At 48.4% G+C, this 17,196-nt stretch overlaps 1 protein-coding gene and 1 pseudogene across 2 annotated transcripts in view; both read right to left on the bottom strand.

Moving 5' to 3' along the window:
• LOC308609817 (centrosomal protein of 78 kDa-like) overlaps positions 1-17,196 on the bottom strand; it is a 405,903-nt pseudogene that overhangs the window by 72,431 nt on the left and 316,276 nt on the right. The window lies entirely within an intron of this gene.
• The window catches only part of LOC308609811 (forkhead-associated domain-containing protein 1-like), a gene marked incomplete at its 3' end in the record, with an annotated part of 143,566 nt that continues 135,063 nt past the window's right edge, over positions 8,694-17,196 (bottom strand). Inside the window, exon 16 of the mRNA XM_081259112.1 lies at positions 8,694-8,810. Coding sequence (XP_081115238.1) covers positions 8,694-8,810 — 117 coding nt within the window. The remainder of the gene's footprint in view (positions 8,811-17,196) is intronic.

Here is a 17,196-nt window from a genome sequence, read left to right as displayed (position 1 = left end):
TAGGGGCCTCTAGCCTTATGAGATGGCCCACACTCTGTCTGTGGAGTGTGTTTCTCTCTAAAGAAATCCACTTCTTACTTTGTCTCTCACTGAATTCTTTCTGCATGAGACATAAAGAACCTGAGCTTTATTAAGTCCCGAGACCACATGCGTGATCTCGATTAAAAGATAGTGGGTTCTGACTGGGTTCGAGTCCCAGCCCACGGGTTCAAGTCCCACCTGAGTTCCATGGTTGCACACCCACTAAGCTGGTCCCCCTTGGCCTTCCCCCTTGAAGCGCTGGCCACCACGACACACAGTTTATTTTCTCCACAGCACCACTGCTCTCTGAAGTGGGCTTGTTTATTCATCCGTTTACTTTTATTGTCTGTCACCCCCTCCCGAATCTGTGAGTACAGGAATCTGACTGTCTTGCTTGGCTCTCCCTCCCCGGAGCCTGGAACGGGGCCTGACACCTAGTAGGAGCTCAAGAAACATGTGGAAGCAATGAAGGAATCCAGGGAATCAAAGCTCAGCTACAGCTGTGCGTTGGCTGCCCCTCTCCCAACCCAAGCCCTTTATCAGGGAACCACCTCTGATCAAATTAGAAAATGGTTTCCTTTGGGCCCAAGTGCACTCGGCTGAAATGGGTGAGACCATGGGTGCCTTAAAGGAGTGACCCCAGTTTGTCCACGCTCTAGTTTGCACTCAGGCTGCTTTGTGGAACCACCCAAGCCACAAGGCGACCTGTGTTCTCCCTGGTGGGGCCAGTGCTCAGGAGACCTTGTAGCCAAGAGATACCATTCTCTCAAATATTTACCAGGCCCTGCCCTCGGAACTGGGCGGCAAGAAACCTCCACTGAGGGAGAACTCTAATGCACCGACACGGGTGATCCCTGAGGCTGCACCCAGGTCAAGGGCACAGGTGTGCTGGTTGACTGGTGATGTCTGCAGGGGGAGGGCAGAAGCTCTGGGGCCTGAATGCAGAAGGGCCTCACCTGACGTGATGGCGGCCTCCCTCCTTAAGTTCTCGGCCTCGTGCTTCAGGGAGGTGATTTCTAAGTTTCTCTCAGACAGGGTCTGGCACAGCACCTGGTTGTAGCCTTGCTGTAGGGCACTGATCTGTGGAAAGAGGCAACACACAGTCAGAGGGGGCCAGCCAGGCCTGCAGGACACGCCAGTACTTCTCCAACATTGGGCAGAGTCGGGTTGATCTTGGATCGGGGTGTTGGGGAAATCAAGGTTTTCAGTTGTCACTAGTGGAAGGGGCAGGAGGGGGCCTGTTCCTTCAGTGACCACCATGTTATCGGTCCTCGAGACACGGACCTTATCTTTGTGGCCACCCAGGGGCTCCGGTGCTGCTGTCTTCCTATGACCTGTAGGTTTTCAGCCATAAATAGACCAGCTGTTGGTTCCAGATCATCCAGCACTGACTGGATGCACAGCCAAGTTCAAGAGCCGGGAGCAGGTTATGAAATGAATTCCCTCTAATGAGAATAGAGGGTAGTTTTTACCTCACAGAACACTCCAGAGTTTACAAAGCCCGTTCACACATGCTACACTGATACTCGTCACAGCGTTGCTGAAGGCTGACATTCCCATTAATGTGCCCATTTTGTAAGGGAGCCAGGTTGAGACTCAGAGAGGCGAGGCCCCCTGCTCGGGATCACGTGGCTGGTCAGACGTGGAGTCTGATTCAAACCCAGTCTTTAGTTGCCTGGTTCCTCCTTCCCAGGTGGCTTTAGGAATGAGTTTGAGAAGTTGGAGGCTGTAAAGCATGGCATGGACTCGGGAGCCGGACTGTGGCCTTCAAGTCCTGCCTCTGCCAGTTAACGGGCTTTGTGAACACAAGGAGGACACCATATTCTGTTTCCTTTTGTTCAGTCTGCACACGGGGTGATGGTAGTCCCAACTTGATAGGATTGTTAGAAGTATTTTAATAAGTTAGCATGTGTACAAGTGCTCAGATCATGCCTGGCACACGGCACAGGAGGATGAGCTGTGACGGTCCACTCCTCTGACTACCCACGGGGTGTTTTTTAGTTTTGTTTTGGGGTTTTTGTGTGTTTTTTTTGCGGTACGCGGGCCTCTCACAGTTGTGGCCTCTCCCGTTGCGGAGCACAGGCTTCGGACGCGCAGGCTCAGTGGCCATGGCTCACGGGCAGAGCCGCTCTGCGGCATGTGGGATCTTCCCGGACCGGGGCCCGAACCCGTGTCCCCTGCATCGGCAGGCGGACTGTCAACCACTGCGCCACCAGGGAAGCCCCTATCCATTCATCTCTTGATGACACTTAGTTTGCTTCCATATCTTGGTAATTGCAAATAATGATGCTCTGAACATTGGGGTGCATGTATCTTTTCAAATACATGTTTTTGAAAACACGTGTTTTTGTTTTTTTCGGATTTATACCCAGGAGTTGAGTTTCGAGGTCATATGGTAGTTCTATTTTTAGTTTTCTGAGAACTCTCCATACTGTTTTCCACAGTGGCTGTGCCAGTTTACATTCCTACCAACACTGTAACGGGGTTCCATTTTCTCTAAAAATTGTAAATTTTCTTCCTAGGGGTAATTGAGATGGTAGTTCAGTAATAACATAAGATCAGGTGAAGTCTAAAGAAATTTTAGAAAACCTGGATAAAGTAAGAAAACATCTGTTCGCTGGCATCTGAATGTCAGAGAGACACCAAGACATGTGGGCCAAGTTCTGGAGAGAAGGGAAACACAGACGCAAGCTTGACATTTGGTGCAGCTTTTCTCCTTGGGGCATTTGCGGATTCAAATCTTACAGCCCAGGAGCTGAAAAGCCAAGGAGTTCAAAAGACTCTAACCACAAAAGCTGCTGGCATCCCTTGACTTGTAGGTGCAGCACTCTAGTCCTGCCTCTGTGGTCACTGCCTCCGCCTCTTCTTTGGATATAATCTCCTCCTGTCTCTCACTTATAAGTACACTTACAGATGGCACTTAGGGCGAGGATAGTCTCAGCTCAAAATCCTTATATCCGCAAAACTTTACCTTGTAAGGTAACATTCTCAGGTCCCAGGGATTAGAGCCTGAGACCTTTGGGGCCACCAGTCAGCCCACTGTAAGCCCTAAACGTCTTCTCTCCTGAGGAAGGTCTAGGCTGGGCAGAAACCCCGACAGACATCTACCAGAGGCCAGATTGAGAGCCCTTTTAGAAGGTCATTTCTCAGCTCATTTGGAACCTTGCTATTGCCCCCCTTTTTTTTTTTCTTTTCTTTTCGGTACGTGGGTCTCTCACGGTTGCGGCCTCTACTGCTGCGGAGCACAGGCTCTGGACGCACAGGCTCAGCAGCCATGGCTCACGAGCCCAGCCACTCGGTGGCATGTGGGATCCTCCCGGACCAGAGCACGAACCCGTGTGCCCTGCACTGGCAGGCGGACTCTCAACCACTGCGCCACCAAGGAAGCCCTGCCCTTTCTTTTTTCCTCCTGTTTGTCCTCAACAGGGGGAAGCATTAAGAGTAAATGAGGGGCTTCCCTGGTGGTGCAGTGGTTAAGAATCCGCCTGCCAATGCAGGCGACACAGGCTCGAGCCCTGGTCCAGGAAGATCCCACATGCCGCGGAGCAACTAAGCCCGTGCGCCACAACTACTGAGCCTGCGTTCTTGAGCCTGCGAGCCACAACTACTGAAGCCTCCATGCCTAGAGCCTGTGCTCCGCAACAAGAGAAGGCCATGGAATGAGAAGCCCGTGCAACACAACAAAGAGTAACCCCTGCTCGCCACAACTAGAGAAAGCCCGGGTGCAGCAACGAAGACCCAATGCAGCCATAAATTAAAAATAATAATAATAATAATAATAAAATAAATGCATTAGCAGATTTTGGGTTTCCTCTCATCGTTAGTGTATTGCTTTCATTCCTAAGACCCTATAAAATTGGAAACCACTCCACTTACCAGGAACACACTTTGCAACACGGATCCAGGGGAAGCTGTTTTCTTCCGTAGACACTTCATGACCCCGGTTTCCACAACAGCAGGCACTGCTGGCTCTGCCAAGTTGCTGGAGAAGGGCACCTTATCTGCAAAGTCACGAATCCAAATGGGCCCCCATTGGCAAGGGTGGAAGGAAGTTGTTTGGTTTAGCTTCTTGGGGGATCAGAAGATTGGGAGTTCTTGGGGGGGGGACTGCAGATACCTTGCTGTCCCTTGGTACAACGTCAGGGGAAAGAAAGGTCGCTGGTAGCTTCTCAGAGCTACCAGTTGGGGCTGTGCAGAGCGTCTTAGTAAATGCCATTTTGGTTGCAAATAACAGAAACTCAAACCGGCTGAAGAAAAAAGGGGACATCTACGGGGAAGAAAAGATGGCTCCTGCCTGTCCAGACTCCTCCGCTTTGCTTGCCCTTTGTTTCTCTAACCTTCCGCATTTCCCTTCAGTAAACTCCTTTTCTGTTTAAGTTAGCCACAGGAGATTTCTGTTGGTTGCAACCAGAGAATCTTGAGTGATACAAAAAGTCCTAGTGGAACCCAAGGGCAGGCATTGGAATGGGCCTTTCCAAGGAAAGAAACCAGGAACCAGAAAGTCATCAGGAATCAGGGCAACTTTCTGCATCAGTTGGAATGCCTTCAGCTTTTTTTTTTTCCTTCATGGAGCTCATAATCCATTCATTTATTCAATAAACAATTATTGAGTATCTATCCTGTGCCAGGCACCCTGGTCGGTCTTAGAGTTCCATCCAGGTATAAAATATGCCAAGACCCCTGCCCTCAAGTAGCTCACATTCTAGTGAAGATAAGACATGTGAGCACATAGAGTATATTCACAACACAGAATAAGAAGAGCTATGCCATGGACACATATACACCAGCAAACATAAAATAGATAGCTAGTGGGAAGCAGCTGCACAGCACAAGGAGATCAGCTCGGCGCCCCGCGACCACCTAGAGGGGTGGGACAGGGAGGGCGGGAGGGAGGGAGACGCAAGAGGGAAGAGACATGGGAACACATGCACATGCATAACTGATTCACCCTGCCACAAAGCAGAAACCGACACACCATTGTAAAGCAACTACACTTCAACAAAGATGCAAAAAAAAAAAAAAAAAAAAAACAAGAGCTATGCCAGAGGGATGAAGCATGACTGTCTTCATAGACCTAGAAAGCACAGATGCAATTACCCTGGTAGAGAGGGCCTGGGCAGAGAATCGCAGGTAGGTGAACCTGTGTGCACAGAGAACGTGGTATGTATGAGTAGCTGCAAGTTTTCAACATCCGTGGAGCAAAAGAGTTCTTGCAAAAGTAGTGGGAAACGTGGCTGAAGAAATTGGTTGAGGATGAAGCATAAAAAACCCACTGAAGTGTGATCTTTTTTTCCTGAGGAGGCATGGGGGAGCCCTGGAAGGTTTTTAAGCTGTTTGAGGACATGGTCAATTCTCTGGGTTTCAGAAAAGTCCCTCTGGAGTCTGGGATGTGGTGAAAGTTGGGCTGGACCTTTCACCACTGGGCATGCTCAGTCGCTCAGGAAAGGTTTTCGCTCTGCCTTGGGAAATTTTTCACGCCGCTCTGGCAGTGGAGCTCGCCCCGCCCACGGCTTCTCCTCACTGGATTGGTTGAACTCAGGGAGGCTACCAGGAGGCCCAGTTGACCTCCCAACTCCACACCCCCGCCCCCGCCCGTTAACGCTCTGGGCGCGTGCTGCCTTCAGCTTTAAATAACAGAAACCTGGATGTGGGTAGATGGTAAAAATTTGGAGCCCCTCCCAAATGAACTCTAGCCATGTGGCTTGCTTTGTCTGATGAGATGTTGGCAAACACATGGCAGGTGGAGACTTGAAAAGTGTGCTTTGGGGCTTTCTCTCTCCTGCTGCTCTTGGAAACCTGTACCCACCACACGTGGCCTGGTCTGGCCTGCTGGGTGATGAGGGACCACACCAGGCAGAATCAGACGTCCCAGCTGAGGCCTTTCTAGACCAGGGTTTCTCATTCTCGGTACTATTGACATATTGGATCAAATAAGTCTTGGTTGTGGGCAGCTGTTCTGTGCACTGCAGGATGTTTAGCAGCATCCCTGGCCTCTACCCCGAGATGATAGGATCACCCCCACCCCAGTTTAACAACCAAAGTGTGTCCAGACATTGCCCAATGCCCCCTGGGTGGCAAAATCGCCCCCAGGTGAGAACCACTGTCCTAACCCAGCTTGCCTGGCAATGACCAGGCAGGCATGTACACGAAGCCACCCTAAACGAGCCCCAGCCAAACCAACCAGACCAGTACAAGTGGCCAGCTTGACGCCTGGAATCAGGAGAACTAATAGTTGCCATTTTAAGTCACTAACTTTTGAGTGATTTGCTCCACAGCACAAACAGGTACATCTGACCACAGTGGCTTAAACTGATAGGATTGATTTATTTATACAACAGGATGTACAGAGGTAGGCAGTTCAGGTACAGTGCAGAGCACAGTGATGCCACTAGGCTCCCACCCAGGCTTTTCATGTCTTTCCACTCCACTGTCCTGTGAGGTGGGCTTTGGTCTCTTGCTTGTTACCTGGTGATCCCCAACATGGCTGCTCCAGCTCCAAGTCCGAGCTGCAGGAGAGGAAAAGGAGACAAGGCAAAGGGACAAAGAGAAAAACTTTCTCCTAGCAAAGCCTTGCCTTTAATTCCAGAAGGGAAGCCCTGCCCAGGGCCTTCACCTGCATGTCACTGGCCAGAACTGAACAACACAGCCAGGTCTAGCTGCAAGGGAGGCTGGGAAATGAGGGCATTTCGCGGGCTGCTTATACAGTAGAGGGAGGCAATGACTAAGGGGCTTGTAGTGTCTGCTGCACTGTCTCTCTGGGGGTCGTCTTGGTTTCTTCTTCTTCTTTTTTTTTTTTTGCCACACAGTGTGGCTTATGGGATCCTAGCTCCCTGATCAGGGATTGAGTCCGGGCCCTTGGCAGTGAAAGCGCAGGGTGGACGGCCAGGGAATTCCCTGGGTCTTGGTTTCCTGTCTCTACCTGTTGCTTATCTATCCTGGCCATGTCTTTCTAAGACTGGCTTTGTTTCTCCAAACACAGTGGGAGAAATGGCCACCCCAGCTGGGAACTGCATCAAGACTTTCAGCTCCGGGCCATTAATGACCTGTGTGGTAACTCCGTGTCCCACTTCCAAATATCAAGGGCACAGGTGCTGATTGGCCCAGCTTGGGTTAGAAGAGAAACCTGATTGGTCTGGCTTGGGTAGACTATCTACTGATCAGCCAGTCAGGTGCGGCCAAGAGAGCAGCAGGAGGTAGGGTAAACCTGGTTGGGGAATGTGCATTCTCAGAGAAAGGGGTGTGTGGCTGAGGAGACACCTAAAGAACCATCTAGTTCAAGGAGTGAAGAAAGGACATTGCCATTGTGGGTTGCAATGTTGATACGATAAAGATTAACACGTCCTTTGAAAGACCTCAAATACAGTGGAGTCACATAGGCATTACATTTAACTTATGCAAATTCAAATATTTGTATTCAACCAAAGTAGTTTTTTTCCAACACAATTTGGCTTCCAAACATGAGCCAGCTACTTAACTACTGCCTGACCAAGTGATCTTTTCTGGTGCTGGAGATTGCTGTTTTGGATTTGGGGGATATGGTACAGTATAAGTAATATGTTCTTTATGGAAAACTGCTGGGATTTTCAAGATTATTTTTAAGGTCAGGTGATGCTCACCCTTCTCACTGTGTAAGAAGTACCTTTAGTGGAAGACCATGCAAATCATTTTTCCCATTTCCTTCTAGTTTTAATCAGTATAAAGAATGCATTTGGTTTTAAAATATCAAAATACTTTTATTGTGGCTTTTTAAAAATAAAAAATAAATGATATTCATGGCTTCTGGCTCTTCCTCCTGTTTTGTTTGGTGGTCTCTGGCTGTACAAGAAAGGCAGGGAGAGAACAGATGGCTGGAGAGAAGGCAAAAATGAGGGTCTCTTCAAACACCACGGGAAAGGGGTGTGTCCACCTGGGCAGTGTGTGTTCTTTGATGACTGGGTACTTGGTCTGTCCTGATGGCCTGGGACTTGACCTACTGGGCTGTCTTGGTGCGGCAGAATGGGCAGCGTGAGATGGAGTTAGAAACCTGGGTTCCAGACCCAATTCTTGAATTTACTAGCTGTGTGACTTTAGACAGGCCATTTAACCTCTCTCGGCCTCAGCTTCCTCATTTGTAAAATGGGGAACATAATGCTATTTACCTCCCAGGGCTTGAGAGAGGATTAGACGAGAAGTGTTTTGAACACCACAGAGCGCGATATAAACATGACTCACTGTTATGGAAGCGATAAAACTGGTTGCTGTTCACATTTATTATAATCAATTCAGATATAAATGCACTATACCATGGCCCCAACAGCCCTGAGGTTACCATTCTGTCCTGTGGCCCCAGTACACGCCCTGGGTTTTCTCAACTGCGGGCTTCTCAGAGCTCCTTGGAGGTGTGACATTTGGGTTTGTCACTACTCAAACACATAATTGCATCTACCAGGCCTAGGAGTCTGAATTTCAAACTTATTCTTCATACGCCTGCGTATGTTTACATTCATAATATCTGTGAAAAGAACCCCTCTCCTCACACACTCCAAAATCCAGTATTGTGCAAAATACCAGTCTAGGAAGCAACACACTAGGGTAGCAACCTTTAATGTCCTAAAAAAGTATCTTAGTAGTTTGACGCAGAAGAGTTACACTGACTCACGGAGGATCATGCGAGGCCCAGCGGGGCGACGTTTCTAGTTCCTTCCACCAGGTTTAGAAAACAGAAGGCTCTGGCTGGATTTGCTGGACATTTCTCTCTTCAGCATCTCCCTTCCTTGGTCCATCTTTGGGGTGCCTTTTCTGGCTCCAACCTACAACAAGCAAGAGCAACAAATGCCCAGACTCTATAATTGTAGGGAGATCCCCAAATATTTCTCAAATGACATTTTTTTTTACTCAAGATAAAATCTTTGTTGTAAAAAATATTTATATACATACATAGACGTGAGCAAAACGAAGGTAAAATGATCCACCATTATCACACTACCCACAGGTAACCTTATTCACATTTTGGTGTACACTCTTCCAGATACACATATAATGTTTTCTTCTTACATTTGCACCTTTTTTTGAACCAGGAGTTTCTGATGATAGGCAATTTCATTGGGATGGACTTTCTCTCGAAAAGCTGTTACTGAACTGAATGCCTTATGTCTCTGATGTCTTAGGAGGGTAAAATGCAGCATACTCTAGGGGGTCTGTCTAACCCTTTTCTGAGCACTGCTCCTGGATCCAGGCAGCCATGTGTGTGACTCTGTCCCTGGTCATAGCTGATCGGGCACTTGGCACGGGCTGGGCTTTTAAGATGGTCACTCCCAGGATTTGGGCTTATGGGCTCTAAGATGCTACTTGTTTCCTGGGCTGGTCCTTTGAACTGGGGGACCATGAGGTCATTCCTTCCTGTCACATGACTGGAGAGAGCAGAGATCAGGGGAGCCACACAGAGACACAGAGAGGAGATACGGCCTGTGTGTGCGTGTGCACATGCTTGTGTGTGTGTAAAAGAGATGATGCCTGAGATCTGATGGCTTACCAGTTCTATTTCGAGGCCAGGCTCTCTTTCAGCTCCCAGTTTTTATGAGGCACTCACCCCTATATCCTTAAAAAAGCCCCCTCCACCTCTTTTTAATTTTTTTCGGTACACAGGCCTCTCAGTGTTGTGGCCTCTCCCGTTGCGGAGCACAGGCTCCGGACGTGCAGGCTCAGCGGCCATGGCTCACAGGCCCAGCCGCTCCGCGGCATGTGGGATCTTCCCAGACCGGGGCATGAACCCGTGTCCCCTGCATCGGCAGGCGGACTCTCAACCACTGCGACACCAGGGAAGCCCAAGGCCCACTCTTGGGGAAGGAGTCGCCCAAGTTACACTTGGCAAGGAACCTGGAGGAAACCTTTCTGTACTGAGGAGATCCTAGACACCAAACTTGTAAGCTCAGGCTGGAGGGCAGGGAGAATGGGAAGCTGGCTCTTTGCTCTTAGCCGAAGCACCATCTGCCCTGCTTCTGTTAAAGTCAGAGGCAGCGTGAAGTTCCAGGGTGTCTCACATCTCAGAGAAGCACAATGTTCCCACAACATCCGGGGCCCATCCCAATATCTCCTCTGCCATTTCACATCCGCAGGTGGTCCTCAGACAAAACCTAGATGTAGGGCAGTTTCTGCCTCCTCCCAGTCATATATGTGAGTGAATAAGTAACAAACTTCCAGTCGTTTCCACTTTGCAGGGTGGCAAACGTCTCAGATCAAGTGGGGCCCTCAGGATGCTCTCTATCCTCTTAACATCCTGCTCTGGGGAGTAACCACCTTCTGGTCTTAGCACAAGGATGCTGGTTGAGAAGCTTCTATTTTCCAAATATATCCCTCACCTAGAATATCTTCGTTTCTTCCCATGATAATTTGGTTGCCTCAGCATGACTGTGGCCTTTTATCAAACTTGAATGTCTCCTCTCTCATATTCAACCAAAATGTGTTTGGCTTTCTAGCTTCCTGAGAGCTTGCCTCTACTGTCTGCAAAGTGGGAACGTGGACTGGCTTAATTCCAGTTCCAGGGCTGATTTGTCAATGGCAATGTTTCAACATGTTCAAGATTTCATAGTCTTAATCCTCAACTTTGAAGAGAATTCTAGAGGATGCTTCCTTAAATTTAAGAGAAATGCCCCTGGAAATGTATCAGGTTTATTACCTGGAGGTTTATAACCTAAAGGAGGAAAAGCTAGCACTCCCCTGGGTGTCAGATCTGCACTGATTCCCAGCTCTCCTACTGAGCTGTGTGGCTCTGGACAAAGAAAGTCTCTGAGCCTCAGACACCTCATCTGTAAATTGGGTATAATAACAACACCCACCCCATAGGGTTGTTGTGAAGCTTAAAAGAGATACTGCACGTCAAGTGTTTGGCTCTGTGCCCGGCACATGCCAAAGGCTCAATACATAATAGATGTGGGATAACTGTCCACTGGGCTTCCTGCTGACGTCCTAGGGTTTTCTCTCTTCTCTCTTCTGGCTCACCTGGAAATGTGAGTTCTGCATCTTTGAGTTCTTCATCAGCTCTCCAAACATTCGTCTCTTTAACACAGAAAGAATATTGACAAAATTTAGCTTATGTTCTTCTTTGCCTTTTGCATCAGAGAAAAATGGATTTTTCTCAACTTTCAGATGCTACCCATTTGGATGGAATGTTGAGCCTTCCTAGGTGAGGAGGTGAGGATAGAGGTCTGCAGAAGGGGGTGTGGCTTTGGGGTAACGCTACACTGTCCTGCTGCACCTTTTAGGGAATCTCTGTTCCAGATTCCAGCAGAGAAGGAGGTGGTCAACCAAGAAGGCTATGAAGGATACTGCATTCTTCTTGGAGGACAGATCTGCTTTAGCTGGAAGCAGAGCCTCCTAGATCAGTGGAAGAGGCTGTAGATGTCCAGTGGCTTTCCACCCAGTGGAAATGTTGAAAGCCCCAGTGGCTAACCTCCCTGGCAGGGACTACAGGGGCCTGTTGGGAAGCCAGCATCACTGAAAACCTGGAGCTTGCCGCTCCCCTGGGGTTTGATGACTATTGCTGACCCTGATCTGCTCAAGACCCTGCACCTCAGGGGCAGCTCATCAAAGAAAGAGCACCCCCTAGGCACTGGAGACACAAAAGTCAGAGGGAACTGGGGTCTCCCTTGCAGACCGACACTCCGCAGGTGAATGTGCAGTGGTGTCAGGAAGGAGACGTTCTCCTAGAGCCCTGAGCATCCACTGGGGTCGCCAACCTGATTCCTACAGCGGCCAGGAAAGTAAAAGAAGTGGGTGAAGTGAGCTGGGGTGTTGGTGGACAGCAGCAAACACACGAGCCCAGCGCCTTTCTAAGGGGCCTGGAAGATGGAGGCTTGTGATGGTGGCTTGTGGGTCTGTGGGCCTAGGGTCGCCAGATCTTCCAAGTTTCCCAGAGAAGCTGGAAATCCAGAATATTCCAGGAAACTGCCCTATTTTGAAATGTAACTTTAAAAAAACTCCCATGAGCCAAATGGAATATATCTGTGGGCTGCCATCTTGCGACACCCGCTTCAGAACCTCCCTGCTTGGTGTCTAGTTGGTGCTCAGTAAATGTTGGAGGGGTTGCCAGATAAAATACAGGATGCCCAGTTAAATCTGAATTTCAGAATGAAGCCAACAAATTTGTGAGTGTGAATATGCCCCGTGTAATATTTAGGACATTTATACCGAATAGCTTTTGTTGTTTATCTGATATTAAAATTTAACTGGGCATCGTGTTTTTGGTTTGTTTGTTTTCCCCTCAATCTGGCAACCCTACCGGGTAGTCACAAAACTCAGGGAGGAAATAAGGCTGTCTTTTGGGACAGGGCATAGGTGCTTACGAGACTCTTCCCTTCTCCCAGAAGGATGCTGACTCTACCCTCAGAGGACTGTCCGTGAAGGCTGATGGGCCTGTATTGAACTGACAATTGCCCTCCACGCATTTTCCGTGGAGAAGGCCTCGAGCCTGCGGCCACTCGGTATTTATCACAAACTCTGTTGAGACAATCACTATCCAAATGCCCAGATATTATAGAGCAGGGGTTAGTTTTAAACCAACAGCCTTCTTCTCTCCCACCCCATCCCCCCCCTCCCTTTTTGTTTGCAGAACCGTTTATCCAAGCAAAATCCCATGAGGAACTTGGAGTATAAGATAATGGAGAGCTTCTCTGGCGGGAGAAAGGTGTGTGTGCTTTGAGAGTCACACCCTTCCATGGCACCCAAAGGCTCCAGGGAACCCCAGTTTGAACATTGCTGCAAAATTCCTTCCTGGATTAAGTTCCATCAGTGGGCAGCTGGGCACTGAGGGCAGAGCCTGGCCCCTGTGCACCTGCTTTTCCTGAACTTTACTGAACTCACTGGGATGTGATGAAGGGGGTGCGGGAGGGTCTTTTTCTTTAGCCTTCTTCTATCCGTATGCTGCATAGGCCTGGCCACATGGTTCTACTTCATCATTGTGGGCGGAAGAGCACCACCCCAAGCCCCTCCCATCCCACGCTCCTCCTACACAACATCTACCAATTGTGGGGCTTCCCTGGTGGCGCAGAGGTTGAGGGTCCGCCTGCCAATGCAGGGTTCGTGTCCCGGTCCAGGAGGATGCCACATGCCACAGAGCGACTGGGCCCGTGAGCCATGGCCGCTGAGCCTGCGCGTCCGGAGCCTGTGTTCCGCAACAGGAGAGGCCACAACAGTGAGAGCCCTGCGTACCGCAAAAACAAACAAACAAACAAACAAAACACACAAGTGGCACGGAGGAAGCCAGAATCTTGAGAATACCTGGGCCCAAGGAAATCTTGGAAGATAGTGAGTTAAAGAGAATAGTGAGGATAATGACGATGGTAGGAGAGGGTGAATGCTTTGTGGTCCTATGTGCTAAGGCTTTTGTATACAAGCTCGCATTGGGAAGGCTACGAGCTAGGTGCCATTTTTATTCTCATCTTAAAGAAGAGGGATCTGAGCTAATTAAGCAGAGGGAAGGTTAGGGGGTTTTCCTGGCTGAGACCACAAGGCAAAGCGGTGGTCACGCCCCCTAGCCAGGACTTGATTGGTTGGAGATCTGATTGGCAGGAGAGCTGAGCGGCTTCTCCTGCCAGAAGCAGCTGGTGCCCTTCAGCCTTTCTTACACTTCAAGCCCTAAGAAAGGGCTTGCGTGCTTCCCAAGTGGCAACTTCTGTGCATTTAAAAATTTCCTCTTGAAAATCCCAGCCTTAGCCCTTTCACAAAAGGTATCTGGGTCCTTTCTTGGCCGTGGCCCTAGTCGTATTCACCAAAGAGAAGAGCGCGTCCCATAAGAGCTGGCGGCTTTGGGAGGACCGGGGAAGGCGTCAGCTGGCAGGAAGCTCCCTGAAAAAAATAGAGGAATCCCCACCCATCCATGAGCTGCCTATTCTTCCCCCTTAGAAACAGGGCTTGTGATATGCCAGGCACTGTAGGCATTTTGCCATTTAACCCTCCCACTGCCCCATGGAGTAGGCCCCTTGCTAAGAGTTTTGGTTGCTTTTGTTGAGGAACCTGCGATACAGAGGTCAAGCCACTTACTCAGGGTCATTCGGGGCAGCGGTGGGGATTGACCCCTATTTGTTTGACTCCAAATCTGGCCTCTGAACTCTGAGAGACACTGCCGGCTTCTCGAGGGATGTGGGATGTGGATTCGAGTGAGCACGGCCTGGGCCGCGTTTCCCGTCCCTCTGCCACATGGACAGAGCCACAGGCCCAGTTCGCTGTGAAGGCCCAGCATCTTATACCAAGTCTCATTTTCACAGCCAAAGATATTAGTGTGGAAATAGGACTTTTGATTCTTGAAAGATCTGCTTGGTGAAGAGATGATCAAACATTAAAACTACAAACTCCATTTTTTTGGGGGGGGGCAATTCTGAAGCTTAAGATGTGTAATTTCATCTCAGTGCTTCAACCTTGCCACCTCTGTGAACGGGTGAAGAGTTTCAAAGTTTTATACAGGAGGCTAAAGAACTAAGGCTCCTTGTGAAAATACTAAGTGTAAAACTTAGAAAAGAGGTATTCTGCTTTCTGTTCATTTCTGCTTAAAGACAACGAAGATATACTCCCTTGAAGGAATGGATGCCAAGACAGATGTATACAAGTGCCCTTTAGGATCCAGCAAAACTTTAAAATGTATTATTGTTTTCTTCCTGACAAACAGGCTGGCACGTCCCTTGCATTGTGTATGAATGAGGCAGCCCATGAATAATGCATGTGAAGCCTGATTATGTAAATCCTCAGGTTTTCAGTACATGACAATGGCTTTTTTTGGGCCCTTCTCTCTCCCATTCTGTGGTCTGGTGTCTCTGCTTTGGGGCCTAGTCTGCCAAGCCCTGTGGGCGGGGGGGGGGCATTTCGGGGAGGGGTGAGCTCTCCAGAGGGCACATCAAAGGGAAAGTCACAACTCTGTCACTGGCCCACCTCTCCCTGGCATTGCTTGGTGTGAAAGGAAACTGTCCTCTGCCTGAGGCAGCCCCATGACACATGCAGACTAAGGCCTGTGATGTTTAATTCACAGCAGTGAGCACTGGAAACACCGCATCCAGGCTCCCTCAGAGCAGGACAGCCACTTTTCATTTCTGGGGCTCTAAGTCAGAGAGCCTGCTGTCTGGAAACCTGTTGCCTGGAAGGTTCGCAGGATGGAGGGCAGGCTTCTGCAAGGAACTATCTGACCATCACCTCCTGGTTAAGGAGAAGGGCACCCTTCTATCACCTTGGCCTCCTTAGAGCTCATGCAGGCAACAAACACACACATGCAAATACACACACATGCAAACACACAGCACATACTCACATGTACACAGATACACGCAAGCATGCGTGTACAAATACACAGCCCCAAGTCAGAAAGACTGGAGTACTATTCTGGCTACTCAGAAGAGCAAACCCAAATCTTTATTCTCAGAAAGCTTATTCCTCGGTGTATCCCTGGCACCTGGCAGAACAATGAAAATCAGAAGCGCCGCCTTTAAAAACACTCGGGCTGTTCACTCAACTGATTGTGGTCATCATTTCAGGAGGCAGAGAAGTCAGATCATGATGCTGGACACCCTTAAGCTCAGTACAGTGCTGTGTGTCAATTATGTCTCAATAAAACTGGTAGAAAAAATAGTTATCTGGATAGAAAAAACAAGATAAAATACACAAATTATCAAAAGTTAAAAAATACAGACGAGCTAGACTATGAGTCTCAGAAAGCACTGTTCACAACAGCCAGGAAATGGAAGCAGCCTAAATGTCGATGGAGGAGTGGATAAAGAAGATGTGGTACAAATATACAGTGGAATACTACTCTGCCATAAAAAAGAGTGAAGTAATGCCATTTGCAGCAACATGGATGGACCTAGAGACTATCATAGTATGTGAAGTAGGTCAGACAAAGACAAATATCATATGATATCACTTATATGTGGAATCTAAAAAAAATGATACAAATGAGCTTCTTTACAAAACAGAAAGAGACTCACAGACTTTGAAAACAAACTTATGGTTACCAAAGTGGAAATGTGGTGGGGAAGGATAAATTAGGATTTTGGGTTTAACATATACACACTATTATATATAAAACATGTAATGAAGAAGGACCTACTGTATAACACAGGGAACTCTACTCAATATTCTGAAATAACTATTATGGGAAAAGAATCTGAAAAAGAATAGATATATGTACATGTATAACTGAATCACTTTGCTGTACATGTGAAACTAACACAACTCTGTAAATCAACTATACTCCAATATAAAATAAAAATTAAATTAAAAAAAAGAAAGTTAAAAAAAATAGAGGCAAGCTAGACTATGAGTCTCAGAGAGGTTAAGCTAACACATATATATGGAATCTAAAAAAAAAAAAAAAAAAGAATGTTCTGATGAACCTAGGGGCAGCCAGGAATAAAGACACAGATGTAGAGAATGGACTTGAGGACATGGGGAGGGGGAAGGGTAAGCTGGGACGAAGTGAGAGAGTGGCATGGACATATATACACTACGAAACATAAAATAGATAGCTAGTGGGAAAGAGCTGCATAGCACAGGGAGATCAGCTCAGTGCCTTGTGACCACCTAGATGGGTGGGATAAGGAGGGTGGGAGGGAGACGCAAGAGGGAGGGATCGGAGGATATACGTATGCATATAGCTGATTCACATTGTTACAAAGCAGAAATGAACACAACACTGTAAAGCAATTATACTCCAATAAAGATGTTAAAAAAAAAAAGCTGCCTGAAGTCACACAGTAAATGGCAGAACAAGAGTCTAAACCTAAGTCTGCCTAAAGCTAAAGCTATTCTGCCACCTTCCTTTGCAATGAGTGAATGCATTCTTTGCTGCCTGGATCCCACTGGGGCCTCAGTTGGCTGTTTCTAAAGGGAGCTGAGGGGCAGCCTCAGAGGCTCTGCTCCGAGCAGGGACCTCTCACCTTCTGCTGCCTGATCGCCCTGGTGACCCTCTTCTCCTGGTGCAGCCACTCTTCCATGTGCGCCAGGGCCTCCTTCAGCAGCGCCTTTTCTTCGGCCTCTCTGGAGATGTCCTTCAGCTTTGCCACCTGTGACTGGTACATCTGAACCGACACTTTGCTCTGCCTGAGCACACAGGAGAGACAAAGTCTCTTTTCTCCTCAGCTTTCTCACTCACCACCAATGCTCCTGACCTGGGAGATCCTCAGAACACTTCCATATATGCCTGGCTTCGCGGTTTCC

The sequence above is a fragment of the Mesoplodon bidens genome (assembly GCF_964165515.1).
Source record: "Mesoplodon bidens genome assembly, contig: HAP1_SCAFFOLD_103, whole genome shotgun sequence".
NCBI lineage: Eukaryota > Metazoa > Chordata > Mammalia > Artiodactyla > Ziphiidae > Mesoplodon > Mesoplodon bidens.
The sequence above is the reverse complement of the archived record's forward strand: the minus strand, read 5'-3'. Positions and strand labels throughout refer to the sequence as shown.